We start from the raw sequence: 17,269 nt of genomic DNA, 5'->3' as shown, positions 1-17,269 counted from the left end.
CATCTCTTTACTGTAGCACCGATCCACCTGAGCTCAGGTGAACATGCTAATCTCACAGCTGTCAGTGCAGTGGGAGTTATCATTTAGTTATACATTAACCTGCCACAGAGGCCTAAACCCACACAGCTAGTCCCACAGAGTCAACACAATGAGCCAGGCTCACACAGCCCTACAGATGGCCACTGTAACCTTGGTGATTCATCGTCGTCCCCCGTCTAAGGTGAGAGAACTGCTGAGGGCCACTGGGGGTCGTAGGGGAACTCCTAGGGGCCAGATGAAGATCTATGAATCGGACACCAATCAGAGAGGAACCGTGTCGTGAGCGGAGCCTGGACCGGCTGAGAACCAAGAGATCGGGTCTGTCTGTCCTCTACTGCCTCCAGAGTCTAGATGTAAAATACCCACCCATCTGTCTGTCTCTGTCTCTCCTGCTCCCTCTCTTTCTCTCTCTCTCACTCATCAATCTACACACAATACCTGATAATGACAAAGTTTTGCAAATGTATTAAACATAAGAAACAGAAATACCTTATTTACAGACCCTTTGCTATGAGACTCGAAATTGAGGTCAGGTGCATCCTGTTTCCATTGATCATCCTTGAGATGTTTCTACAACTTGATTCGAGTCCAGTTGTGGTAAATTCAATTGATTGGACATGATTTAGAAAGGTCCCACGGTTGACAGTGTATGGCAGAGCAAAAATCAAACCATGAGGTCGAAGGAATAGAGCTCCGAGACCGGATTGTGTTGAGGCACAGATGGCCTCCATCATTCTTAAATGGAAGAAGTTTGGAACCACCAAGACTCTTCCTAGAGTTGGCCACCCAGCCAAACTGAGCAATCGGGGGAGAAGGGCTTTGGTCAGGGAGGTGACCAATAACCCAATGGACACTCTGACAGAGCTCTAGAGTTCCTCTGTGGAGATGGGAGAACATTCCAGAAGGACAACCATCTCTGCAGCACCACCAATCAAGCCTTTATGGTAGTGGCCAGATGGAAGCCACTCCTTAGTAAAATGCACATGACAGCCCACTTGGAGTTTGCCAAAAGGCACCTAAAGACTCTCAGACCATGAGAAACAATATTTTCTGGTCTGATGAAACCAAGATTGAACTCTTTGGCCTGAATTGCAAGTGTCACGTCTGGAGGAAACCTGGCACCATCCCTACGATGAAGTATGGTGGTGGCAGCACCATGCTGTGGGGATGTTTTTCAGCTGCAGGGACTGGGAGACTAGTCAGGATCGAGGCAAAGATGAACGGAGCAAAGTAAAGAGAGATCCTTGATGAAAACCTGCTCCAAAGCACTCAGGACCTCAGACTGAGGTGAAGGTTCACCTTCCAACAGGACAACGACCGTAAGCACACAGCCAAGTCAATGCAGGAGTGGCTTCAGGACAAGTCTTTGAATGTCCTTGAGTGGCCCAGCTAGAACCCGGACTTGAACCAGATCGAACATGTCTGGAGAGACCTGAAAATTGCTGTGCAGCAACACTCCCCATCCAACCTGATAGAGCTTTAATGGATCTGCAGAGAATTGTAGAAACTCCCCAAATACAGGTGTACCAGGCTTGTAGCATCATACCCAAGAAGACTCAAGGCTGTAATCGCTGCCAAAGGTGCTTCAACAAAGTACTGAGGAAAGGGTCTGAATACTTATGTAAATGTGATATTTCCATTTAAAAAAATATATATCTGTAAACATTTCTAAAAACCTGTTTTTGCTTTGTCATTGTGGGGTATTGTGTGTAGATTTACGGGAGGAAAAAAATGATTTAATACATTTTAGAAAAAGGCTGTTATGTAACAAAATGTGGAAAAAGTTAAGGGGTCTGAATACTTTCCCCAATGCACTGTATATATATATATAGTCTCCCCCTCTGTATTTCTCTCTCTCTTTCTCTCTCTGCCCTTTCCTGCCTGGCCCTCCACAGAGACTAAGCGGAGCTCAGCAACGTCTCTCTCTCGCTCTCTCTCTTATCTCCCGGGGAAACCTGCTGCGCCCTGCGCTGTCCACACCAAGATTAGAGGGAAGGACTGGCGCTGGGAGGAGTCTAACACCACGGTCTCCAAGCGCTTGGCACGTAACCAGTATTCACCCAGAGGCCACAGCACTATCGTTGCCGTTTCGACTGTAACACCAGTGTTGCGCTAGTGTATAATATGTTATATACGTTATGTTATTCTAGGGAAATTGTATTTTCATAGCTAGGGCTGACAGTGAAGACTTGCGAAGAGCAGAATCACAACCTCTGCATCATCAAAACAGTTGCTTGGTGAGAAGCTGAGAAGTCCACAGATAGTCATTGTTATGTAAACACCAGCTGAAAAGTACCAGCGACCTGGCTTTGGCCCCAAGTGAGAGCAGGTCCACCAGAGCCATGACCCAGTGAGACACGGGTTCGGGCCCACGTAGTTGGAAACAGAAAAGTCTGAGCCTTTTGGGTCAAACACTGGGGTAAATCTTGAATGTACATGCGCCATTGACGTACCATTGAATACGTTTGAAAGTAGAACCTGTCATACTAGCTCTTATTATCTGGTGGTAATTCAACTCTTGTCGCATATAAGAAATATCGGCATTACTAAACCTCCTGCAGAGGCAATGTGTAACTCAACTACTAAACTATTGGAATTAACTGGACAGACAGTAAGCCATAATGTACAATAAAGTATGGGAGCTCTTCCTAATGATCCCTGATAACAGCTACAGTAAGAACAGTACCTGAGTCATCGTTAGCATTCGGTTAGCATTCCGCTAGCCTGGTGGAGATAGAACCAGAACCGCAGAGCTCCAGAGAGGCCAGTCTCCACTGTTCTCCTGCCTGCACAGCTGACTTCAACTCTGGGCACTGGGAGAAAAGCAGCAGGGGGCGGGTGGGGGTGGCGTGGTGTGGGCCTCTGACAGGGGTTCTCAGACTGTGTGTTTGTGTCAAATCCAATCAAATTGGATTGGTCGTGTACACAAATAGGCCGAAATAATCGGCGGTGCAGCGAAGTGTTTGTGTTTCAAGTTCCAACAGTGCAGTGTATGTGCGTGCGTGGTGTGTGTCTTTTACCCTCAACAGCATAGACACACTTTTCCCCAATTGCAAACACTCTTTCAATCACACTTTCTCTCAACCAAATGTACCAGTTGTCCCCTCTTAACAAATTAAGCAGGTACACAGTACTAGAGTGCGCTGTCATCAAGGCATCCTTTACCACAACACAACACTGCAATACACACTTAACTCTTCTGGCTCCTCAGTCGGACAAGAAAAAAACGTCCACTGTTAATTCAACAAAAACAGTTCTCGCTCTCGCTTCCTTTTCTTTCACAACCTGGTCTTCAGCCGCCTTCATTTCCTTTATTTCTGCCTCCAACAACCCTTTCTTCAAACAAAACCTCCCTCGTCCTTCATTTTCTCCTTGGAGAATGTGAGAATTGAGTGCTCTCTGCTATGTTCAGCTTTCTCTTATGTCATTCAAAGCCACAAACAGGAAAGTCCTGTTGTTCATTGACTAAGTGGAACAGGTCCTGCCTGTGCGTCTACTCACATTTCATTTCATCCTCATTCAACTCCTTTCATTTGAATCCTCTCGTTCAGGACAAGGAACATTTACATTTTCAATATGCTGTTTACACACTTTCTTTTTGTCTTAGAATAAGGAAGACCTGACACTCAGAAGTGGTTCCTTACAAAATGACTCATCACATTATGAAATGTGTGTATGTGTGTGCACACACACACACGTGTGAAATACTCGATCAGAGAAGTGTCAGCCTGGCAGCTTCACTATACTACTAGAGATGTCTGGAACAACAGCAAACAAACTATGCCATACCAGCTACTAGCAGTGAGTAGCACAACTCCAGCGGGCTGAATTGGGTGCAAATGATCTCCTTACAACCAGATGATGTCATTGTATCGGTAAGCATAGAAATAGTGCACATCGAATAGATCCACTGCTTATCAAATTGGCTTTCAATGAGAATGACAGATCTATAATTCACATTGTATGGGTCACACCCTGATCTGTTTCACCTGACCTTGTGATTGTCTCCACCCCCTCCAGGTGTCGTTTATTTCCCCCAGTGTATTTATCATTTATTATTTATGCCTGCCTTGACCTCGAGCCTGCCTGCCTTGACCTCGAGCCTGCCTACCTTGACCTCGAGCCTGCCTGCCCGCCCTTTAGTACCTACTGGACTCTGAACTGGTTTTGACCTTTTGCCTGTACACAACCATTCTCTTGCCTACCCCTTTTTGGATTAATAAACATCTAAGACTCCAACCATCTGCATCTGGGTCTCGCCTTGTGCCCTCATAGTATGTGAATTTGTCGGGTCGGCCCACAGAGCTACGTACCAGACCTTTAAAGAGCGTCTGAACGCAGCGATTCTGTGTTTCTCTACTACTCATTAAGAAAAACTAGACTTCAGTCTTGAGGGTGTGGTTCGATGTGGCAGTTACTGATGTTTGTCCCCCATGAGACCATAGGAAGAAAGCCGGTATTACCTCCTCAAAGTAGTCAGAATTCATTTAAGATTTTCCCAAAAATGTATTGTGTAATTTTACATCCGGCTAAGTTGTTTGGTGCAGTATTTCTCAAGTTTAAAAAAAATGCACAAGGTGTTGTCTTGTGTAAACAAAGTCAGATTTGCGGCTCTGATGGGCAGGTCTGCCTCACTGCAGTATGTGTGTGATCTGCGGTAAGATTGGATAGATGTCTATCTCGTATGGTCAAATGAGCATCGTTGAAATCAAAACCCAACCCTCAAGTAAGTCATATGATGAACTCTATTACAAAACTCAGGTTTGGACGAGACCGACTTGAAAAACCAAATGATCCTGTTTACACTTCACCAGTCAATTTTGAAACTAGAAAACATGTTTCCGACTAGCATAGTTTGCTATGAGAGAAGTTGTTTATTGCCTTTAAAAACCCAGTCAGTATCATCACACTATGGAAATGACTGATCAAGGGATTGACTATGAATAATCCCAAATCAAATCAAATCGTATTTGTTACAAACACAATTGACAGCAGGTATAAAAGGTGCAGCAAAATGCTTGTGTTCTGGGTCCCTCAACAGTGCAGTATATTAATCAAGAGTTGAGGTACTATGCATAGTAATAGCCTCATCATGTATGTACACTATAGGATACAGTATAGATCACAATTTAACTCCCCATCTCTGTGTCATACTGATTCCCCCTCTCTGACTTCACTCTTTATTTCTTTATTTCTCTCTTTCTATTTCTCTGTATGCTACACTTTCTATTCCTTAACTCCCTCTTTCCTCTTCTCTCCCACTTCCGTGTTAATCTCTCGCCCTTCTCCTTGCAGACTAGATAAGAGGGGCCAGCCTGCTTCAAGGTGACGCAACAAAAATCGAATGAACTTATCCTCTGCAGCAGAGGTAACTCTGAGTTTTCCTTTCCTGTGGCGGTCCTCATGAGAGCCAGTTTCATCACAGCGCTTAATGGTTTTTGTAACTGCACTTGAAGAAACTTTCAAAGTTCTTGAACATTTCCGGATTGACTGACCTTCATGTCATAAAGTAATGATGGACTGTCATTTCTCTTTGTTTATTTGAGCTGCTCTTGACATAATTTGGGTGTTTTACCAAATAGGTCTATCTTCCCCCTACCTTGTCACAACACAACTAATTGGCTCAAACATATGAAGAACGAAATTCCACAAATGTACTTTTAACAAGCTACAACTGTTAATTGAAATGCATTCCAGGTGACTACCTCGTGAAGCTGGTTGAGAGAATGCAAAGCTGTCAAAGGGTGGCTACTTTGAAGAATCTCAAATATAAAATATGTTTTGATTTGATGAACACTTTATTGGTTACTACATGATTCCATATGTGTTATTTCATAGTTTTGATGTCTTTTTTGATGTCAATTTTATTCTACAGTGTAGAAAATAGTACAAATAAAGAAAAACCCTGGAATGAGTAGGTGTGTCAAAACATTTGACTGGTACTGTCTATATTTGTCACGCCCTGACCTTAGAGAGACGTATCATTTCTCTATTGGTTAGGTCAGGGTGTGATGTGGGGTGGGCATTCTATGTTTTGTTTTCTATGTTTCTTTATTTCTATGTTTTGGCCAGGTATGGTTCTCAATCAGGGACAGCTGTCTATCGTAGTCTCTGATTGGGAATCATACTTAGGTAGCCCTTTTTCCCTCCTTTCAGTGTGGGTAGTTAACTTTGTTTGTGACACTATGCCCTGAAAGCTTCACGGTTGTTTTTCGTTTGTTGTTTTGTTGTCGACATTATCTAATAAAAAGGGAAAAGTATGATCACAACGCTGCGTTTTGGTCCACTTCCTTCAACGGCTGTGACAGTGTCTGTCCTCTACCCACCACCAAAGGACCAAGCAGCGTGGTCAGGAGGGAAGGACACGACAGCCCCAAAATATTTTTTTTTTTTGGGGGGGGGGGGGGCAGGTGACATGGGCGTCGGTGCTGAGGGGTGAGTCCGAGACCGAGGAGGAATTCTTGGACCATTTGAGCGAGGAGTGGTTGGCAGTGGAAAGGGATGAAAGAGTTCGGAGGGGTTGGAGTGTGGAGCAAGACAGTCGCTTTGAGGAGCATGTGACCCTACAGGCGCCGTGCTTTGCGGTTACATGTACTGTGTCCCCGGTACGCATCCACAGCCCAGTGCGTCCTGTGCCAGCGCCCCACAGTTGCCGGGCTATGGTGAGCATCCAGCCAAGATGGGTTGTGCCAGCTCTGCGCTCCAGACCTCCGGTGTGTCTCCACGGCCCAGTATATCCTGTTCCAGCTCCAGTCACCCGGTCTCCTGTACATCTGCCCAGCCCGGTAAGCCCTGTGCCAGCTCTACGCACTAGGCCTCCAGTGCGTCTCCACAGCCCGGTAAGCCCTGTGCCAGCTCTACGCACCTGGCCTCCAGTGGCGATCCATGGCAAGAAGCCTCCAGTGGCGATCCATGGCAAGAAGCCTCCAGTGGCGATCCATGGCAAGAAGCCTCCAGTGATGATCCATGGCAAGAAGCCTCCAGTGATGATCCATGGCACGAAGCCTCCAGTGATGATCCATGGCACGAAGCCTCCAGTGATGATCCATGGCACGAAGCCTCCAGTGATGATCCATGGCAAGAAGCCTCCAGTGATGATCCATGGCACGAAGCCTCCAGTGATGATCCATGGCAAGAAGCCTCCAGTGATGATCCATGGCAAGAAGCCTCCAGTGATGATCCATGGCAAGAAGCCTCCAGTGATGATCCATGGCACGAAGCCTCCAGTGATGATCCATGGCAAGAAGCCTCCAGTGATGATCCATGGCAAGAAGCCTCCAGTGATGATCCATGGCAAGAAGCCTCCAGTGCAGATCCATGGCACAAAGCCTCCAGTGATGATCCATGGCAAGAAGCCTCCAGTGCAGATCCATGGCACGAAGCCTCCAGTGATGATCCATGGCACAAAGCCTCCAGCGACGGCCTCCAGTCCGGAGCCTCCAGCGAGGGTGCCCAGTCCGGAGCCTCCACCGAGGGTGCCCAGTCCGGAGCCTCCACCGAGGGTGCCCAGTCCGGGGCCCGCAGCGAGGGTGCCCAGTCCGGGGCCCGCAGCGAGGGTGCCCAGTCCGGGGCCCGCAGCGAGGGTGCCCAGTCTGGGGTCGGCAGCGAGAGTCCCCACACCAGAGGCGCCACCAAAGCAGGGTGAGCCAGAGGTGGAGCGGGGTCTACGTCCCGCACCAGAGCCGCCACTGTGGATAAATGCCCACCCGGACCCTCCCCTATAGGTTCAGGTTTTGCAGAGTCTGCACCTTTGCGGGGGGGGGGGGTGTACTGTCACGCCCTGACCTTAGAGAGATGTTTTATTTCTCTATTTGGTTAGGTCAGGGTGTGATGTGGGGTGGGCATTCTATGTTTTGTTTTCTATGTTTCTTTATTTCTATGTTTTGGCCAGGTATGGTTCTCAATCAGGGACAGCTGTCTATCGTAGTCTCTGATTGGGAATCATACTTAGGTAGCCTTTTTTCCCTCCTTTCAGTGTGGGTAGTTAACTTTGTTTGTGGCACTAAGCCCTGAAAGCTTCACGGATGTTTTCTCGTCTGTTATTTTGTTGGCGTCATTTTTATAATAAAAGGAAAATTAACGCTGCACCTTGGTCCACTTCTTTCAACAGCCGTGACAATATTTATATAAATAATGGCCCTACATTAAAATAGTCCACAGAAAGACAAGTGTTAGATCTTATTGAATCTGGCAGCTCCCTCTGCCTCTCTCTAGTCTCCACTATGACCTCTAAAGAGTTACCCTCTATGAACAGGGAATGAAGCCCACCCAGTCCTCATAGGGCTGACTCACTATGCGTCATCAACACTATTCATTTTACAGTGCACTACTTTTGACCAGGCTCTGGGAATAGGGTGCCATTTGGGACACGGACAGAGTCTGCTCCCAGGCTACCATGGCTCCTCTCAGAGGTGTTCTGATTGGTCAGACAGTGCAATGACACCATTTTCAGTTTTTCACACTATTGCACAGAGCCAAACAATACCGTGCTCACTTGGGTATTTACTTACCATACTGTCCTTTCCAGCACGGTCCCAGCAACTATGGTGGATGGGTAACCATGCCAGTTTGGCTCAGTTCAACTCTGCTCTGTAGTGTGAAAATGGTATAAGTGAGACGGGCATGAGGTGGTACGTGTCCTACCTTCATGGTGGGCGGGGCTGTGCGGGGGGGCGATGGGGGGCAATCTCCCAAGGGCACGTTGGAGATAGTCAGCAGTTCCTGCTTCCTGGAACACATCAAACACAACAGAAGATGTCATGATACGGCATGGGACGGATGCTGCATCACATATCACCCTACTTCACGACATACACCGGGGTAGAAGTGAGAAATATCATTTCCCTAGACTGTGCAGCAGCTGGTAGGGTCAAGCCTAGTTATAATCCATGTATATAACGTTAGCCCAGAGTTACTGATGCATTCATGTGGTCAGGAAAAAGCCCAAACCCTACTCATACGCCTAGAAGGAAAGAGAGGCTGTCTGGCTCATAGACTAAAGACTAGGTCTTCAACATATCCAGCCAACTGAAGTAGTGGGTATCCAAGTGAGTTTGCGGGGCTTGTAACGGAGATCTATCAATCAGACGCCAAGGAACCGTGTCGTGAGTGGAGCATGGACTGGCTGAAAACCAAGACCCCTCTGCCAGTGTGTCTGTCCTCTAACGCCTCCAAGGCTGGCCCACCACAGAGCCTAGATGGCAAATATCTGTATCTGTATCTGTATCTCTCTCTCTCAATTCAATTAAATTTGCTTTATTGGCATGACGTAACAATGTACATATTGCCAAAGCTTATTTTGGATATTTACAATATAGAAAATGAATAAAAATGAGAATAAAAATTGTCAACGGGACAACAGTAACAACAATAACCAAGGGCCAAAATAACCATACATTCAACAATAACAATAAGTATACAGTAGAGTACATGTGCAGGTTGATTGGTCTGTCAGACACTGTCCCTCAACTTATGGCAGGCAGCAATGTAGTGTGCTGCCAACCCACAGCTCTCTGCGTCCTCCCACAACAGGACGGGTAGCCTATCCTCATCAGAGAGGTCTTTGAAACCTTGAATAAGGGTTTCAAATTTGAGAAATTGACACTCTCTAATTGTTTTATTTTTTTGACATTTAGTCAGGAAATGCAGCTCCGTCTCAGGTTCTGCTGTTATGCAGTTGTTGCACAGCCTTTCCTCTACAGGGAGCCAGGTTTTCCTGTGTCTTCTCTCTTTCTCTCTATCTATCTCTCTCTCTCTCTCTCTCTCTCTCTCTCTCTCTCTCTCTCTTTCTCTCTCTCTCTCTCTCTCTCTCTCTCTCTCTCTCTCTCTCTCTCTCTCAGAGGTCTGTGGAGAGTATCTTTAGCCGAGAGGCCTGATGATGACTTTCACTCAGATCCTTAGTGACCAGCTGACATGGTTGTTGAGAGAACCCCAGGGGCCTCCAGGGGGCCGGGGTCTCCTTCCAGGAGAATGATCACACATTAAGAGGTTCATTTATCAGGAGGGACAGAGTGGGGATTCAGAGATGGACGTGAGAGGCGAGACACACAGTGCAACAGGTTGCCAATTAGTCACATTCTCTTGACAGATATTTAGTCAGTTATCGAACACAGGATTTCATTCCCAGCCTCTTTTTTTCATCCATAGTTTTTTCCCCCTCTCGTGTGTCAAGTCAGTGTGGCCCAGCTGTGGACTGTGTACTGGAGAGACCACACTCATTTAGTGTATTGTCGTCGGTTACAACAGGTGTTACAATACAATACAACAGCATTTCACTTACTGTTAAATGCTTACTTACAAGCCCTTATTAACCAACAACACAGTTTTAAGAAAAATAAGAGTTTAGAAAATATTTACTAAACAAACTAATAACACAATAAAATAACAATAACGAGGCAATACAGAGGGTATGGGTTAGTCAAGGTAATTTAGGTAATATGTACATGTAGGTAGGGGTAAAGTGACTATGCATAGATAATAAACAGTGAGTAGCAGCAGCGTAAAAAAAGAGGGGGTCAATGCAAATAGCCCGTGAGGCCGTTTGATTAGCTGTTCAGCAGTTTTATGCCTTGGGGGTAGAAGCTGCTAAGGAGCCTTTTGGATCTAGACTTGGTGCTCCAGTACCGCTTGCCGTGCGGTAGCAGAGAGAACAGTCTATGACTAGGGTGACTGGAGTCTTTGACTGACACCGCCTGGTATAGAGGTCCTGGATGACAGGAAGCTTGGCCCCAGTGATGTACTGGGCCGTACGCACTACCCTCTGTAGCGCCTTGTGGTCGGATGCCGAGCAGTTGCCATACCAGGAATTGATGCAACCTGTCAGGATGCTCCCGATGGTGCAGCTGCAGAACTTTTTGAGGATCTGAGGACCCATGCCAAATCTTTTCAGTCTCCTGAGGGGGAATATGCAGTGTCATGCCCTCTTCACGACTGTCTTGGTGTGTTTGGACTATGATAGTTTGTTGGTGATGTGGACACTAATGAACTTGAAACTCTCAACCTGCTCCAATACAGCCCCATCGATGAGAATGGGCGCATGCTCGGCCCTCCTTTTCCTGTAGTCCACGATCATCTCCTTTGTCTTGTTTACGTTGAGGGAGAGGTTGTTGTCTTGGTACCACACAGACCGGTCTCTGACCTCCTCCCTATAGGCTCATCTCATCATTGTTGGTTATCAGGCCTACCACCGTTGTGTCGTTGGCAAAATTAAGGACAGTGTTGGAGTCGTGCTTGGCCACGCAGTTGTGGGTGAACTGTGAGTACAGGAGGGGACTAAGCACACACCCCTGAGGGGCCCCCATGTTCAGGATCAGCATTGCAGATGTGTTGTTGCCTACTCTTATAACCTGGGGGGTGGCCTGTCAGGAAGTCCAGGATCCAGTTGTAGAGGGAGGCATTTAGTCCCAGGGTCCTTAGCTCAGTGATGAACTTTGAGGGCACTATGGTGTTGAACGCTGAGCTGTAGTCAATGAACAGCATTCTCACGTAGGTGTTGCTTTTGTCCAAGTGGGAAAGGGCAGTGTGGAGTGCAATAGAGATTGCGTCATCTGTGGATCTGTTGGGGCGGTATGCGAATTGGAGTAGGTTTCTGGGATGACGGTGTTGATGTGAGCCATGACCAGCCTTTCAAAGCACTTCATGGCTACCGACGTGAGTGCTACAGATCAGTAGTCATTTAGGCAGGTTACCTTGGTGTTCTTGGGCACATGGACTATGGTGATCTGCTTGAAACATGTAGGTATTACAGACTCGGTCAGGGACAGGTTGAAAATGTCAGTGAAGACACTTGCCAATTGGTCAGCGCATGCTCTGAGTACACTTCCTGGTAATCCGTCTGGCCCTGCGGCCTTGTGAATGTTGACCTGGTCTTACTCACATCGGCTACGGAGAGCGTGATCACAGTAGTCCGGAACAGTTGATTCTCTAATGCATGGTTCAGTGTTGCTTGCCTCGGCTGGTAGGCTTGTGTCACTGGGCAGCTTGCGGCTGGGCTTCCCTTTGTAGTCCGTAATAGTTTGAAAGCCCTGCCACATCCAACGAGCGTCAGAGCGGTGTAGTAGGATTCAATCTTATCCCTGTATTGACGCTTTGCCTATTTAATGGTTTGTCGGAGAGCATAGTGGGATTTCTTATTAGCGTCCTGGTTAGCGTCCCACTCCTTGAAAGCGGCAGCTCTACCCTTCAGTTCAGTGCAGATGTCAAATCAAATCAAATTGTATTGGTCACATACACATGGTTAGCAGATGTTATTGCGAGTGTGGTGAAATCCTTCTGCTTCTAGTTCCAACATTGCAGTAATATCTAACAAGTAGTCTAACAACTCCACTACCTAATGCACAGAAATCTAAAGGGATGGAATAAGTATATGTAAATATAAATATATGGATGAGCGATGACTGAGCAGCATAGGCACGATGGTATAAAATACAGTATATACATATGAGATGAGTAATGTAAGATATGGCATTATTTAAAGTGACAAGTGATCCATTTATTAAAGTGGCCAATGATTCAAGTCCATATATAGGCAGCAGCCTCTCTGTGTTCGTGATGGCTGTTTAACAGTCTGATGGCCTTGAGATAGAAGCTGTTTTTCAGTCTCTCGGTCCCAGCTTTGATGCACTCGTACTGACCTCGCCTTCTGGATGGTAGTGGGGTGAACAGGCAGTGGCTCAGGTGGTTGTTATCCTTGATGACCTTTTTGGCCTTCATTTGACATCGGGTGCTGTTGGTGTTCTGAAGGGCAGGTAGTTTGCCAACCGGTGATGCGTTGTGCAGACCGCACCACTGAAGAGCCTTGCGGTCATGTGCGGTGCAGTTGCCATACCAGGTGATGCTACAGCCCGACAGGATGCTATCAATTGTGCATTTGTAAACGTTTGTGAGGGTTTTAGGTGAAAAGCCGAATTTCTTCAGCCTCCTGAGGTTGAAGAAGCGATGTTGTGCCTTATTCACCACAATGTCTGTGTGGGTGGACCATTTCAGACCATTTCAGTGTCCGTGAAGTGAATGCCGAGGAACTTAAATCTTTCCACCTTATCCACTGCTGTCCTGTCGATGTGGATAGGGGGGGGTGCTCCCTCTGCTGTGTCCTGATATCTCCTTTGTTTTGTTGACGTGAGTGAGAAGTTGTTTTCCTGACACCACAGTCCGAGTGCCCTCACCTCCTCCCTGTAGGCTGTCTCGTCGTTGTTGGTAATCTAGTCCACTACTTTTGCATCGTCTGCAAACTTGATGATTGAGTTGGAGGCGTGCATGGCCACGCAGTCATGGGTGAACAGGGAGTAGGGGGCTGAGCACGCACCCTTATGGGGCCCAGTGTTGAGGATCAGTGAAGTGGAGATGTTGTTTCCTACCTTCACCACCTGGGTGCAGCCCATCAGAAAGTCCAGTACCCAATTGCACAGGGCGGGGTTGAGACCCAGGGCCTCAAGCTTAATGATGAGCTTAGAGAGTACTATGGTGTTGAATGCTGAGCTGTAGTCAATTAACAGCATTCTTACATAGGTATTCCTCTTATCCAGATGGGATAGGGCAGTGTGCAGTGTGATGGCGATTGCATCGTCTGTGAACCTGTTGGGGCAGTATGCAAACTGAAGTGGGTCTAGGGTGGCCAGCAAGGTGAAGGTGATATGATCCTTGACCAGTCTCTCAAAGCTCTTAATGATGACAGAAGTGAGTGCTATTTAGTTCAGTTCTCTTTGGCTTCTTGGGTACAGGAATAATGGTGGCCATCTTGAAGCATGTGGGCACAGCAGACTGAGATAGGGATATGTCCGTAAACACACCAGCCAGCTGGTCTGAGCATGCCTTGAGGATGCGGTAGGGATGCAGTCTGGGCCTGCAACCCTGCAAGGGTTAACACAATTAAATATCTTACTCACGTCGGCCACGAAGAAGGAGAGGGAGGGCCCACAGTCCTTGGTAGCAGGCCACGTCAGTGGCACTGTATTATCCTAAAAGCCGGCAAAGAAGGTGTTTAGTTTGTCTGGAAGCAAGATGTCAGTGTCCGTGACATGGCTGGTTTTCTTTTCGTAGTCCGTAATTGCCTGTAGACCCTGCCACATACGTCTTGTGGCTGAGCCGTTGAATTGCGACACCACTTTGTCCCTATACCGACATTTCGCCTGTTTGATTGCCTTGCGGAGGGAATAACTACCATAATCCCAGTCATCTTTCCATGTTTAAATGTGGTGGTTCGCTCTTTCAGTTTTGCGCAAATGCCACCATCTATCCACAGCTTCTGGTTTTAATAGTCACAACATCTCCAATGCACTTCCTTATAAACCCACTCACCAAATCAGTGTATAAATCAATGTTATTCTCTGAGGCGGCATAGAACATTTCCCAGTTTGCGTGATCAAAACAATATTGAAGCATAGATTCCGATTGGTCAGACCAGCGTTCTTGTCACGGGTACATCCTGTTTGAGTTTCTGCCTATAGGACGACAGGAGCAAAATTTAGTCATGGTCGGATTTGCCAAAGGGAGGCCAGGGTAGGGCCTTGTATGCATCGCAGAAGTAGCAGTGTAGCAGTGTATTGCCCGCACGAGTGCTACAATCAATATGCTGATCGAATTTAGGTAGCCTTGTTCTTAAATTTACTTTGTTCAAATCCTCAGCTACAATAAATGCAGCCTAAGGATATATGGTTTCCAGTTTACATAGAGTTGTCACGACTTCCGCTGAAGTCGTCCCTCTCCTTGCTTGGGCGGTGTTCGGCGGTCGACGTCCCCGACCTTCTAGCCATCACTGATCCATTTTTAATTTCCCATTGGTTTTGTCTTGTCTTTCTTCACATCTGGTTTCAATCCTATCAATTACATGTTGTGTATTTAACCCTCTGTTTCCCCTCATGTCCTTGTCGGAGATTGTTTTATTGTATGTGATTGTGCTAGTATGTGTTAGTGTGTGACGGGTTCTGTACCCACTTTTGTTATTTTATATATTTTGGTTTTGGAGTTTGGTCAGCACTTATTAAACAACTCCGTTTATACCAAGTTCGTTCTCCTGCGCCTGACTTCATTGCCACCAGCACGCACCCATTACAAGAGTCCAGTGAAGTTCCTTCTGGGTTTTCCAAATGGATGGCAAGGGAGAGCTTTGTACGCATCTCTGTGTGTAGAGTAAAGGTGGTCTAGAGTTTTATTACTCTGGTTGCACATGTGACATGCTGGTAGAAATGATGTAAAAAAAGATTTACGTTTTTCTACATTAAAGTCCCCGGCCAGTAGGAGCGCCGCCTCTGGATGAGCATTTTCTTGTTTGCGTATGACCTTATACAGCTCGTTGAGTGCGGTCTTAGCACCAGCATTGGTTTGTGGAGGCAAATACACAGCTTATATATAGATGAAAACTCTCCTACAACCTATCATGAGAAAAATCTTTTGATTTCTTTAATATTAGAGTTCGCACACCAGCTGTTGTTGACTGATAGACAAAGACCACTACCCCTCGTCTTATCGGAGGTAGCTATTCTGTCTTGCAATGTGCGGAAAACCCAGCCAACTGTATGTTATTCATGTTGTCATTCAGCCATGACTCGGTGAAACATAAGATATTACAGTTTTTAATGTCCTGTTGGTAGGATAGTCTCGAACGGAGCTCATCCAGTTTATTTTCCAGTGATTGCACATTGGCCAATAAGACGGATGGTAGAGGCAGGTTACCCACTCGCCGACAAATCCTCACAAGGCACCCGGATCTGCGTCCCCTGTATGGGCGTCTCTTCTTCATGCGAATGAAGGGGGTTTGGGCCTGGTCCTGTATCAGCAGTAAATCCTTCGCATCCGACTCGTTAAAGAAAAAATCTTTGTCCAGTACTAGGTGAGTAATCGCTGTTCTGATACCCAGAAGCTCTTTTAGGTCATAGGAGACTGTGGCAGAAACATTATGTACAAAATACGTTACAAACAACGCGAGAAAACACACAAAATAGCACAATTGGTTAGGAGCCCGTAAAGCGGCAGACATCCCCTCTGGCGCCATTCCTTAGCTAGCAGCTAAAATAAATGGTAAAACATAATATAGAATTAAGATAACAACACATGCAAAAGGTTTGCAGGACATTCTTCCCTAATATCAACAATCAATATCAATACCAGAAGAAAAACCTCAAAAGCACAATGACAACATCATCAAAAGGCTAAAGGATTGCAGGAGGAAATTCTACCTGATATCAATAGTGGATATCAATATCAGAGAGCTACATAACATGCAGTACTGTATCTTCATCCGATTCACAGTAAGTGGAACAAGGAGACCAACATGCAACGTATTTCTCTGGTATTTGGGAACTAACGCAGCTGTCTCTCCATTGGATAATGCAATAGCTTCCTTGTGTGAAAGTAGCATGCTCATGTCACAGTGTCCAAAGGAAACAAGAGAACACTTGACTGCCTTTGACTGCTGATCTTTCCATTCTGAAAGAGAAACACGCTGCAAAGAACAGCCATCTCCGGCTCCTTCGTCTCTTTCTCTCTACCCCTTTTTCTCTCTCCCTCTAACTCCCTCTCCTTTTCTCTCACTCTCTCTCTCTTTTTATTTCTCTGACTCCCTCTCTTTCTCTCTCTCTCTTTGTCTAACTCTCTCTCCTTTCCTCTCCCTCCCTCCCTCTCTTTCTCTCTCTCGTTCGTTCTTTGAGTTGTTAGTATAAGCACATGGCCTGGCTTGCCGAGTGCTGGAAACAAGTGGTCATGCCCCAGACTTCCCCTTCCATTGACAGCCCAGCCACCCCAGGCTTCTCCAATACTTTCCATAGGGCCAGCACTAAGTACCAACACAATGTAACACTGTCTCTAGCTGTCGCTAGCGGTTAACACTGAGCCAATGGTGGACACAAACTAAACAGAGTACAAGTACAAGCAGGAGTAGTTGGCTTCCTTCCCCCGTTTACGCAGTTGACGGAGATACACAGATTGTACATAGCAACTGCCACAGCTCCAGAGAAACGTATTATTAGAAAATGTCCATTCCCAGACACTACATGTTAGTAGCTCAGAGCTGACCTGAGACCTCCTGGGGCTGGCCACTGCTGTCTGAGTTTAGCTTTAATAACAGCCAAATCTCAACACACACATACAGTACATACACAGACACACATACAGTACATACACAGACACACATACACACACACAAATGCATATAGAATACACACACATAAACACAAACAAACACATAAACAAACAGGTGTTGGTCCCAGACAGAGAGTCTGTGTGTGAGAAAGTCTGT

General features: G+C 46.4%; 1 protein-coding gene across 7 annotated transcripts in view; it reads right to left on the bottom strand.

Annotated features, from left to right (window-relative positions):
* Positions 1 to 17,269, bottom strand: part of LOC139386334 (rap1 GTPase-activating protein 2-like) — a 64,631-nt gene that overhangs the window by 31,633 nt on the left and 15,729 nt on the right. For 4 of the 7 annotated variants that reach the window (XM_071131857.1, XM_071131856.1, XM_071131858.1 and 1 more), the window contains exon 2: positions 8,683 to 8,767. In XM_071131857.1, coding sequence (XP_070987958.1) covers positions 8,683 to 8,767 — 85 coding nt within the window. Of the gene's footprint in view, positions 1 to 2,725; positions 3,461 to 3,540; positions 3,650 to 8,682; positions 8,768 to 17,269 lie in introns of those variants that run through there. The other 3 variants (XM_071131859.1, XM_071131862.1, XM_071131860.1) reach the window with 2 other exon arrangements.

The sequence above is a fragment of the Oncorhynchus clarkii genome, chromosome 27 (genome assembly GCF_045791955.1).
Source record: "Oncorhynchus clarkii lewisi isolate Uvic-CL-2024 chromosome 27, UVic_Ocla_1.0, whole genome shotgun sequence".
Lineage (NCBI taxonomy): Eukaryota > Metazoa > Chordata > Actinopteri > Salmoniformes > Salmonidae > Oncorhynchus > Oncorhynchus clarkii.
The sequence above is the reverse complement of the archived record's forward strand: the minus strand, read 5'-3'. Positions and strand labels throughout refer to the sequence as shown.